This window comes from Oryctolagus cuniculus, chromosome 1, assembly GCF_051225735.1.
Source record: "Oryctolagus cuniculus isolate XC-2025 breed Fujian yellow rabbit chromosome 1, ASM5122573v1, whole genome shotgun sequence".
Classification (NCBI taxonomy): domain Eukaryota; kingdom Metazoa; phylum Chordata; class Mammalia; order Lagomorpha; family Leporidae; genus Oryctolagus; species Oryctolagus cuniculus.
Window position 1 is genome coordinate 47477183 of NC_142867.1, and position 12025 is coordinate 47489207.

Sequence of the window (12025 nt, forward strand, 5' to 3'; positions counted from 1 at the left end):
ATGGAGTTATAGTCCAAGATAAAAGCCATCACGGGGGGTGGGGGGAGAAGAACAAGAATCTCCACAAATAAAAGCAGCAATCAAGAAATAAGAATAAGGACGATAACATAATGCCCCCAAAAGAACACAACACCTCAGCACTAGAATCTGAAGATAAGAGACTGAAGAAATGCCAGAAACAGAATTCAAAAAAATTCATCATAGGATTACTGAGAAGTAATTGGAAACAAATTCCCAAATTAAAGAAATCTACACATAACATGAGTGAAAACTTTTCCTGTGAAATTGATATTTTAAAGAAAAATCAAAAAGAAATATTGTAAATGGAGAATTGAGTAGGTCAAATAAAAAAGGAGATGAAAGCCTTAACAGCAGTCTCAGAGAGGCTGAAGAAAGAGTATCCAAGTTAGAAGACAAATCTCTGGAAATATTACAGTCAGAAAAAAAAGAAGAAGAAGATTAGAAACCTAAAAAACAGTGTTGGACATTTAAGAGATACTATCAAGTAACCCAACATTCGTGTCTTAGAAGTTCCTGAAGGTGTAGAAAGAGAGAATGGATTAGAATGCCTTTTTAGTGCAATAAATACAGAAAACTTCCCTAATATGGAGAGAAGGGACATCTAAGTACAAGAATCACATGGAACTCCTAATAGCCATTACCAGAAAGATACTCACCATGACACATTGTAGTCAAACTCTTAACAGTAAAACATAAAGAAAAGATTCTAAAATATACATGAGAGAAACACCAGATTTCTTTCATATGATCTTCAATTAGACTCACAGCAGACATTTCATCAGAAACCCTACAGGCTAGGAGAGAATGGTGAGATATAATCCAAATCTTAAGAGAAAAACACTGTCAACCCAGAGTACTATACACTGCAAAGCTCTCATTTATGAATGAAGGTAAAATAAAGACCTGACAAACAAAAATTGGAAGAATTTGTCACCACTCATCTAGCCTTACAAAAGATACTTAAGGATATACTACACACAGAAATACAGAAACATGATCATCATTATGAAAGAAGGTGAAGGCAGAAATTCTCCCAGTAAAAGTACAAAGGAAATCCAAAGTAAACAATAGGAATATTTATGGAAAATGGCTGGGTCAAGTCATTACTTACCAACAGTCACCTTGAATGTAAATGACCTCAACTCCTCAGTTAAAAGATACAGCCTGGCTAAAGGGATTAAAAAACAAAACCCACCTATTTACTGCCTGCAAGAAACACGTCTCACCAACAAAGATACATGCAGACTTAAAGTGAAAGGATGGAAAAATATTTTTCCATGCTAACAGAAACCAAAAAAGAGCTGGTGTAGCCATCTTAATATCAGACAAAACAGAATTTAAGACAAAAACTTTTAAAAGAGACAAAGAAGGGCACTATATAACGATTAAATGCACTATGGAATGATTAAGGAAGATGTCACTATTATAAGCATATATATACCTAATTACAGGGCACCTTGCTATTTAGATGTTAATGGATTTAAAGGGAGACATAGAAGCAAATACATCAGTAACAAGAGAATTCAATATTCCATTTTCAGCAATGGACAGATCAACCAGACAGAAAGTCAGCCAGGAAACAACAGAGTTAATATACACTATAGATCAAATGGAATAATGTAATGGATATCTATAAAACTATTCACCCTACAGTTGCAGAATACATATTCTTCTCACCAGTGCATGGAATTTCTCAAGAATAAACCATATGCTAGGCCATAAAGCAAGTCTCAAAAAATTAAAAAAAAAAACTGAAATCATACCATACATCTCCCCAGACCACAATGGAATGAAGCTGCAAATTAACAACTCAACAATCTCTAGAATATATGCAAACAATGCAGACTGAACAACATGCTCCTGAGTGAACAGTGTTTCATTGAAGAAATCAAAAGATAAATAAAAAAATTTTCTGGAAACAAGTGAAGACAACAATATGACATATCAAAACATATGGGATAGAGCAAAAGCAGTATTAAGAGGAAAATTTATAGAAATTAGTGCCTACATCAAGAAATTAGAAAGGCACCAAATAGATTAGTTATCAATGCATCTCAAGGACCTAGAAAAATGACAGCAAACCAAACCCAACCCAAAAATAGTAGGAGAAGAGAAATAGTTAAAATTAGAGAAGAAATCAACAAAATTGAAACAAAAAATACATGAGATCAGCAAAATAAAAAGCTGGTTTTTTGAAAAAATAAACAAAATTGGAGCACAATTGACCCAACCAACCAAAAAAAAGGAGAGAAGTCCCAAAACAATAAAATTAAAGATGAAAAAGGAAATGTAACAACAGACATCACAGAAATAAAAAGAATCATCAGAAATTACTATAAAGAGCTGCATGCCAACAAATTGGAAAACCTAGAAGAAATGGATAGATTTCTGGACACATACAACATACCTAAATTGAACATTGAAGACAAAGAAAACCTAAACAGACCCATAACCAAGATACAAATTGAATAAGCAATAAAGAGTCTCCTAACAAGCCCAGGGCTGGATGGCTTCACTACTGAATTCTAACAGACATTTAAGAACTAACTCCAATTCTTCTCAAGATATTAAAAACAATTGAAAGGTATGAAATCCTCCTAAACTCCTTCAATGAAACCAGCATCACCTTAATGCCTAAGTCTGAAAAAGAAACATCAGAATAAGAGAACTGCAGACCAATTTCCTTAATGAACAAAGATAGAAAGATGCAAAAATCTTCAACAAAATGCTAACCAATCAAATCAAACAACACATCACACAAACCAATTGGTTTTTATCCCTGATATGCAGGATGGTTCACATTTGCAAATCAATCAGTGTGATACATCACATTAACAAATTGAAGAATAAAAACCATATGATCAGGAATAAATTTACTGCATTTTTAACCTGTCAGTTATCAATTGAGTATAGAAAAATCAGAAGACCTCCAAATTGTATCCATTACATTCAGGGAGAATCTTTACCTTTCTTTACTCCATATTGGTAATCACAAGTTAGAGCACATATCCTTTTTTGTGATTCAATATCAGATGATTATTTATCTGGCCCCAGGAAGAAGTACTCTTTGATTATTCATGAGATACTCTTTCACAGTAGCTTAACAAGGTGCAGGTGTCCCAACCACACCAGAACCCAGGCAGGCATTAGCAATCTTCACAAATTCTTAACATGATAGCAACTTAGCATTCAGTTGGTGAGCTTTGCCTTGTAGTTTCAAGTATGAAAAGAACTCGAGAAAAAGGAGTGTCTCTTCTTTTCAGTGAATGTTGGACTAAGTGGTGCAGAGAGTAAGAGTCATATTCCTCGCATTAGTGAGGGGCACACACCCTGGAAACCAGTTGTGAAGTAGTCCCACTATGGATAGTTATTTCCTTCACTGTTTTTATTTATTTATCTAGTGATTGTATGTGGCTATCAATCTAGAAGTGTGAAAAGAAGAAAGATCTTAAGATCTGGATGAAGACAGAATCACCGTTCTCTGCAAAAAGACTGTTGTTTGACTTTATCAAGGTCTTTAGTCAAATGAAATGGATATTGGCAAATGGACAAGACAAGAGGGTAGTGCCATGTCACACATTTCTGGAAAGATCATGGCTTAAAATCTTGAGATATGAACATGTGGTATGTAAACATTTCCATGGCAATTCATGTAGGGAATGGGTTGACAAATGAAAATGATCTTGATTTTATTTCTACAACTCACAAACCATTCTCCATGTAACTTCTGCTCTGTCACTCTTCAATGGAGATTGGAGTATGAATGGAAGTTCTGTTTGCAAAGGGATTTAGAGACATTTTTCTATTCAGATTTTGGAAAGATATGTTCCATTCCAGTAGAAATAACTTCTTTTTCAAGTGTAGGTACAGTTAAAATCCAAATTCAACTTCAAGATCTTATTTCTGGGGCTGGCACTGTGGCACAGTGTGTAAAGCCACTTCCTGCAATGTTGGCATCTCATCTGGGCATCAATTCCTGTCCTGGCTGCTCCACTTCTATTCCAGCTCCCTGCTAATGGCCTGGTAAAAGCAGCAAGGAAGGCCCAGGTGCTTGGGCCCCTGCTACCCATGTGGGAGACCCAGAAGAGTCTTCTGGCTCCTGGCTTCCTTCTGGCCCATCCCTGGCAGTTGCAGCCATCTAGAGAGTGTATGAACAGATGGAAGATCTCTCTCTCTCTCTCTCACTCTCTCTCTCTCTCTCTGTGTGTGTGTGTAACTCTGACTTGCAAACAAATAAATAAATCTTTTTTTAAAAAAATTTAATTCTTGGTACCTTTAGTTCACCCAACACGTCTGTAAACCCTTAACAATCTGTGTACAATTAAGAGATGATGTTTATTCTTATGCTAAGTGAACTAACTCTAATTTAGATGTTTTTACTTCTGTTTAACTCATTAAAGTTCATAAAAAATTCATTTAGCAAATATTTGCAATGTTTAAGTGAAAGGAAAGAGAAGTTATTTTGTCACTCACATTCTCATACACATTTCATGTTTATTCATCAATTTCTTACACTGGTTATAATCAAAATTTAATTCCATGAGGGGAAAGCATTCAAATGACATTCTTTACAAATCATCAATTTTGGAATCACTGAAATTATATTTCCATCATGGATAAAAAAATTCAGTCTCCAAGCTCCAATGTTGAACAGAATTGAAGTGTTCTCTTCAGAAGTTCTCCAACAGGCAAATGAAAGCTTACTTATTCATGTTGTATTTCTCTTCTCTCTCTGGAATATCAACACTAGTATATTGCTATCTGTAATTATATTAAAGGTAAAGTATAGCTTACTGATAGTCCGGGAGAAGACAGATTAATAAAAGTGAGAATAGTGTAGTCTCAGTGAAGAATTAGGGGAAAAACAGCAGAGGAAACTTCTGTAATTAGAGGGACACAGGGGATCTACGTGGAGGGAATGGGTGCCCACGGCTCGGGATTCCAGCTGCCAAGAGTCTCCGCACCAGTGCAGGAAAGAAAGGTGAGATGAAACCACAGTAGCACGAGACACCTGTGGAAAAGCAGCAGGAAGAGCCTAGAGGGAACGAGGCTTGAAGCCCTTTGGGGGAAAGTACACCAGCCTAACTAGAGGAGAGAAAATATAAAAGGGAGGGTACAAACACGATTCTCTCTCTCCAGTCACCTTACAAAAGCCTACAAGCCGATAGAGCAGGCACCATTTTGGACATATGTAACAGCTATGCCAGCTTGGGGCTGTGCCCAGCAAACAGAAAAACCTGACTCCTGTGGGGATTAATAACAGGAGACTAAGACCTAGTGAATGTATGGAGCTTATGAACTGGAACTGTGAAAACAAACAAACAAACAACTGAGGGTATATGGGAGAGCTCATGGTGTGGCTGAGACTTGAGTAGTCTTGGTGGGAGACACCACAATCTCAGGCAGACCTGGCTACCTAGTGAGAGACACTGCAGGGGAATCTGGCTCAGGCGGCCCTGGCTACCTGGTGAGAGACAATGCAGGGGAATCTGAGCTTACACTGACAACTGCACAGATCATTTGTGTGGTCCTTGGGACAGAGCAAACAAATATTATACCCACTGGGGCTAGCACTCAGGCACTGATTCCCATCGAGGAGAAGAGCTCACTGAGAGAAATTACTTCCATTTTGATTTTTAAAAAGAGAAAGAGAATGACAGAGAGAAGATTTACCATGCCAAAGCTGGATGTGTCACGTTGGGCACCACCCTTAACCCTGAAGAACTGAACAGAGCTCTCTGTCCACATCCACCACAAGCCTCTAGAGAGTCACTGAAAGCAGACAGTCCAATTAAAAATGCAAAACAACAAACACAACAACTGAGCAAACAAGAACAAGGAAGACAATATAACACTCCCAAAAGTACATGACACATAATACAAGATTATGAAGACGGAAGAATCAATATCATCAAATGCCCATTCTCCCAAAAGCAATTTATAGATTCAATGCAATACCAATCAAAATAGCAAAGACAGTCTTCTCAGATCTGTAAAAAATGGTCCTGAAATTCATATGGAGGCACAAGAGACCTCGAATAGCTAAAGCAATCTTGTACAACAAAAACAAAGCCGGAGGCATCACAATAGCAAATTTCAAGACATACTACAGGCCAGTTGTTAGCAAAACAGCATGGTACTGGTACAGAAACAGATCGATAGACCAATGGAACAGAATTGAAACACCAGAAATCAATCCAAACATCTACAGCCAACTTATATTTCATCAAGGACCTAAAACCAATTCCTGGAGCAAGGACAGCCTATTCAATAAATGGTGCTGGGAAAACTGTATTTCCACGTGCAGAATCATGAAGCAAGACCCCTATCATTCACCTTACACAAAAATCCACTCAACATGGATTAAAGACCTAAATCTACGACCTGACACCATCAAGTTATTAGAGAACATTGGAGAAACCCTGAAAGATATTGGCACAGGAAAAGAATTTCTGGAAAAGACCCTGGAGGCACAGGCAGTCAAAGCCAAAATCAACTATTGGGATTGCATCAAATTGAGAAGTTTCTGTACTGCAAAAGAAACAGTCAGGAGAGTGAAGAGACAACCGACAGAATGGGAAAAAATATTTGCAAACTATGCAACAGATAAAGGGTTAATAACCAGAATCTACAAAGAGATCAAGAAACTCCACAAAAACAAAACCAACAACCCACTTAAGAGATGGGCCAAGGACCTCAATAGACACTTTTCAAAAGAGGAAATCCAAATGGCCAACAGGCACATGAAAAAATGTTCAAGATCACTAGCAATCAGGGAAATGCAAATCAAAACCACAATGAGGTTTCACCTCACCCCAGTTAGAATGGCTCACATACAGAAATCTACCAACAACAGATGCTGGAGAGGATGTGGGGAAAAAGGGACACTAACCCACTGTTGGTGGGAATGCAAACTGGTAAAGCCACTATGGAAGTCAGTCTGGAGATTCCTCAGAAACCTGAATATAACCCTACAGTTCGACCCAGCCATCCCACTCCTTGGAATTTACCCAAAGGAAATGAAATTGGCAAACAAAAAAGCGGTCTGCACCCTAAGGTTTATTGCAGCTCAATTCACAATAGCTAAGACCTGGAACCAACCTAAATGCCCATCAACGGTAGACTGGATAAAGAAATTATGGGATATGCACTCTTTAGAATACTATACTGCAGTAAGAAGCAACGAAATCCAGTCATTTGCAACAAAATGGAGGAATCTGGAACACATCATGCTGAGTGACATAAGCCAGTCCCAAAGGGACAAATACCATATGTTCTCCCTGATCGGTGACAACTGACTGAACACCAAAAAGGAAACCTGTTGAAGTGAAATCGACACTATGAGAAACGGTGACTTGATCAACATAGCCCTGACTGTTAATTAACAACTTAATACATTATCCCTCTTAGTAGTTTTTTTTTGTCTGTTCTACTTAATATGACTGGTTTAATTCTGTAATTAATACACAGTTATTCTTAAGTGTTGAAATTTAACTGAAATGTGATCCCTGTTAAACATAAGAGTGGGGATAAGAGAGGGAAGAGATGTGCAATTCGGGACATGCTCAAGCTGACTTGCCCCAAATGGTAGAGTTAGAAACATACCAGGGGACTCCAATTTAATCCCATCAAGGTGGCATGTACCAATGCCACCTCACTAGTCCAAGTGATCAATTTCAGTTCACAATTGATCATAATGAAAGGACTAAGATTCAAATGGAGCACATAAACAAGTCTAGTACCTGCTAACACTAACCGATGGAATAAATAAAGGGGAGAGTGATCCAACATGGGAAGCGAGATACTCAGCAGACTCATAGAATGGCGGATGTCCTAAACAGCACTCTGGCCTCAGAATCAGCCCTAAAGGCATTCCGATCTGGCTGAAAAGCCCATGAGAGTATTTCAGGCATGGAAAGCCAAGACACTCTGGCAAAAAAAAAAAAAAAAAAAAAAAGAAAGAAAGAAAAACCTAAGTGAAAGATCTCTGTGAGTGAGATCCCAGTGGAAAGAACAGGTCTTCAAAGAAGGAGGTACCTTTCTCTGAAGGGAGGAGAGAACCTCCACTTTGACTATGACCGTGTCTAAACAAGATAAGAGTCGGAGAACTCAAGGGGCTTCCATAGCCTTGGAAACTCATGACTGGAGCATAGGGAGATTACTGATGCCATAAACAGGAGTGTCAGTTGGTAAAGTCAACAACAGGAGCCACTGTGCACTTACTCCTCATGTAGGATCTCTGTCCTTAATGCGTTGTTCAATTTGAACTAATGCTCTAACTAATACTCAAACAATATTTTACACTTTATGTTTCTGTGTGGGTGCAAGCTGTTGAAATCTTTACTTAATGTATACTAAACTGATCTTCTGTTTAAAAAAAAAGAAATTATCAATTCCCAACTTGACTCTCACTGGGATTAAACATGACAATAGGTCTGATCTGATTTCATCATCATTTAAAAAATCATCTATTATTTTTCACTTTATGTTTCTGTGTGGGAGCAAACTGTTGAAATCTTTCCTTAATGTATGCTAAACTGATCTTCTGTATATAAAGAGAATTGAAAATGAATCCTCATGTGAATGGAAGGGGAGAGGGAATGGGAAAGGGGAGGGTTGCAGGTGGGAGGGACGTTATGGGGGGGAAGCCATTGTAATCCATAAGCCGTACTTTGGAAATTTATATTCATTAAATAAAAGTTTAAAAAAAAGATTATGAAGACGACAAGATAGAAGAAAGGCAACAAATGGAACTCAAAAAATTTATGATAAGAATATTTAGAAGTATCCAAAAACAAATGCATGAACTACTGAAATCCACACAGGACATGAAAGAAAATCTCCCTCATGAAATGAAATCTTAAGGAGGAATCAAAATGAAATGAGGAATTCAATAGAACATGAAATTGAGATATTGAAGAGAGATTAAAATGAAATAAAAACTTCAACATAAAAAATAAAAAACAAAGTTGAGACATTAAAAATAGAATAAGTGAGGCAGAAGAGAGAATATCGGACTTAGAAAAAAGCGCACAGGAAAGTATAGAGTCAAACCAAAGAAAAGAAGAGGAAATTAGAAATCTAAAAAATATTGTTGGAAATCTACAGGATACTATAAAAAAAAAAAAAAACAACATTCGGGTTCTAGGAGTTTCTGAAGGCATGGAGAGAGAGAAAAGATTAGAAGAACTTCTCCCAACAAAGAAAAGCCCAGGACCAGATGGATTCACTGCTGAATTCTACCAGACATTTAAAGAAGAACTAACTCCAATTCTTCTCAAACTATTCAGAACAATTGAAAAAGAGGGAGTCCTCCCAAATTCTTTCTATGAAGCCAGCATCACCTTAATTCCTAAGCCAGAGAAAGATGCAGCATTGAAAGAGAATTACAGACCAATATCCCTGATGAACATAGACGCAAAAATCCTCAGTAAAATTCTCGCCAATAGAATGCAACAACACATCAGAAAGATCATCCACCCAGACCAAGTGGGATTTATCCCTGGTATGCAGGGATGGTTCAATAATTGCAAATCAATCAGTGTGATACACCACATTAACAGACTGCAGAAGAAAAACCATATGATTATTTCAATAGATGCAGAGAAAGCATCCGATAAAATTCAACACCCTTTCATGATGAAAACTCTAAGCAAACTGGGTATAGAAGGAACATTCCTCAATACAATCAAACCAATTTATGGAAAACCCATGGCCATCATCCTATTGAATGGGGAAAAGTTGGAAGCATTTCCACTGAGATCTGGTACCAGACAGGGATGCCCACTCTCACCACTGCTATTCAATATAGTTCTGGAAGTTTTAGCCAGAGCCATTAGGTAAGAAAAAGAAATTAAAGGGATACAAATTCAGAAGGAAGAACTCAAACTATCCCTCTTTGCAGATGATATGATTCTTTATTTAGGGGACCCAAAGAACTCTACTAAGAGACTATGGGAAATCATAGAAGAGTTTGGCAAAGTAGCAGGATATAAAATCAATGCACAAAAATCAACAGCCTTTCTATACACAGGCAGTGCCACGGGTGAGGAAGAACTTCTAAGATCAATCCCATTCACAATAGCCACAAAAACAATCAAATACTTTGGAATAAACTTAACCAAGGATTTCAAAGATCTCTATGATGCGAATTACAAAATCTTAAAGAAATAGGATAACAAGAAATGGAAAAATCTTCCATGCTCACGGATTGGAAGAATCAGTATCATCAAAATGTCTATTCTCCAAAAAGCAATTTATAGATTCAACGCAATACCAATCAAAATAGCAAAGACAGTCTTCTCAGATCTGTAAAAAATGGTCCTAAAATTCATATGGAGGCACAAGAGACCTTGAATAGCCTATGCAATCTTGTACAACAAAAACAAAGCCGGAGGCATCACAATAGCAAATTTCAAGACATACTGCAGGCCAGTTGTTAGCAAAACAGCATGGTACTGGTACAGAAACAGATCGATAGACCAATGGAACAGAATTGAAACACCAGAAATCAATCCAAACATCTACAGCCAACTTATATTTCATCAAGGATCCAAAACCAATCCCTGGAGTAAGGACAGTCTATTCAATAAATGGTGCTGGGAAAATTGGATTTCCACGTGCAGAATCATGAAACAAGACCCCTCCTTTACACCTTACACAAAACTCCACTCAACATGGATTATAGACCTAAACCTATGACCTGACACCATCAAACAATTAGAGAACATTGGAGAAACCCTGCAAGATATAGGTACCAGCAAAGACTTCTTGGACAAGACTCTAGAAGCACAGGCAGGGAAAGCCAAAATTAACATTTGGGATTGCATCAAATTGAGAAGTTTCTGTACTGCAAAAGAAACAGTCAGGAAAGTGACGAGGCACCCGACAGAATGGGAAAAAATATTTGCAAACTATGCAAAAGATAAAGGGTTAATAACCAGAATCTACAAAGAGATCAAGAAACTCCACAACCTCAAAACAAACAACCAACTTAAGAGATGGGCCAAGGACCAAATGGCCAACAGACACATGAAAAAATGTTCAAGATCACTAGCCATCAGGAAAATTCAAAACAAAACCACAATGAGGTTTCACCTCACCCCAGTGAGAATGGCTCACATACAGAAATCTACCAACAACAGATGCTGGAGAGGATGTGGGGAAAAAGGGACACTAACCCACTGTTGGTGGGAATGCAAACTGGTAAAGCCACTATGGAAGTCAGTCTGGAGATTCCTCAGAAACCTGAATATAACCCTACAGTTCGACCCAGCCATCCCACTCCTTGGAATTTACCCAAAGGAAATGAAATTGGCAAACAAAAATGCTGTCTGCACATTATTGTTTATTGCAGCTCAATTCACAATAGCTAAGACCTGGAATCAACCTAAATGCCATCAACAGTAGACTGGATAAAGCAATTATGGGACATGTACTCTATAGAATACTATACAGCAGTCAAAAACAACGAAATCCGGTTATTTGCAACAAGATGGAGGGATCTGGAAAACATCATGCTGAGTGAATTAAGCCAGTCCCAAAGGGACAAATATCATATGTTCTCCCTGATCGGTGACAACTAACTGAGCACCAAAAAGGAAAACTGTTGAAATGAAATGGACACTATACGAAAGAGCGACTTGATAGGCCCTTGTCCTTACTATTGATTACAACTTAATACTTTATCCCTTTTAGTATGTTTTTGTTCTACTTAATACTATTGGTTGAACTCTGTAATTAACACACAATTATTCTTAGGTGTTTAAATTTAACTGAAAAGTGATCTCTGTTAAATATAAGAGTGGGAGTAAGAGAGGGAGGAGATGTACAATTTGGGACATGCTCAAGCTGACTTGCCCCAAGTGATGGAGTTAGAAATGTGCCAGGGGATTCCAATACAATCCCATCAAGGTGGCATGTACTAATGCCATCTCACTAGTCCAAGTGATCAATTTCAGCTCACAATAGATCATAATGATACACCTAAGGGTCAAAGGGATCA

The 12025-nt window shown here is 37.7% G+C and overlaps 1 protein-coding gene across 1 annotated transcript in view; it reads left to right on the top strand.

The window, feature by feature from the left end:
- The first annotated feature begins 110 nt into the window (after positions 1-110).
- Positions 111-12025, top strand: part of LOC100337876 (mas-related G protein-coupled receptor member X1-like) — a 29270-nt gene continuing 17355 nt past the window's right edge. Inside the window, exon 1 of the mRNA XM_070060031.2 lies at positions 111-319. Within this exon, the coding sequence (XP_069916132.2) occupies positions 111-319 (209 nt within the window). The remainder of the gene's footprint in view (positions 320-12025) is intronic.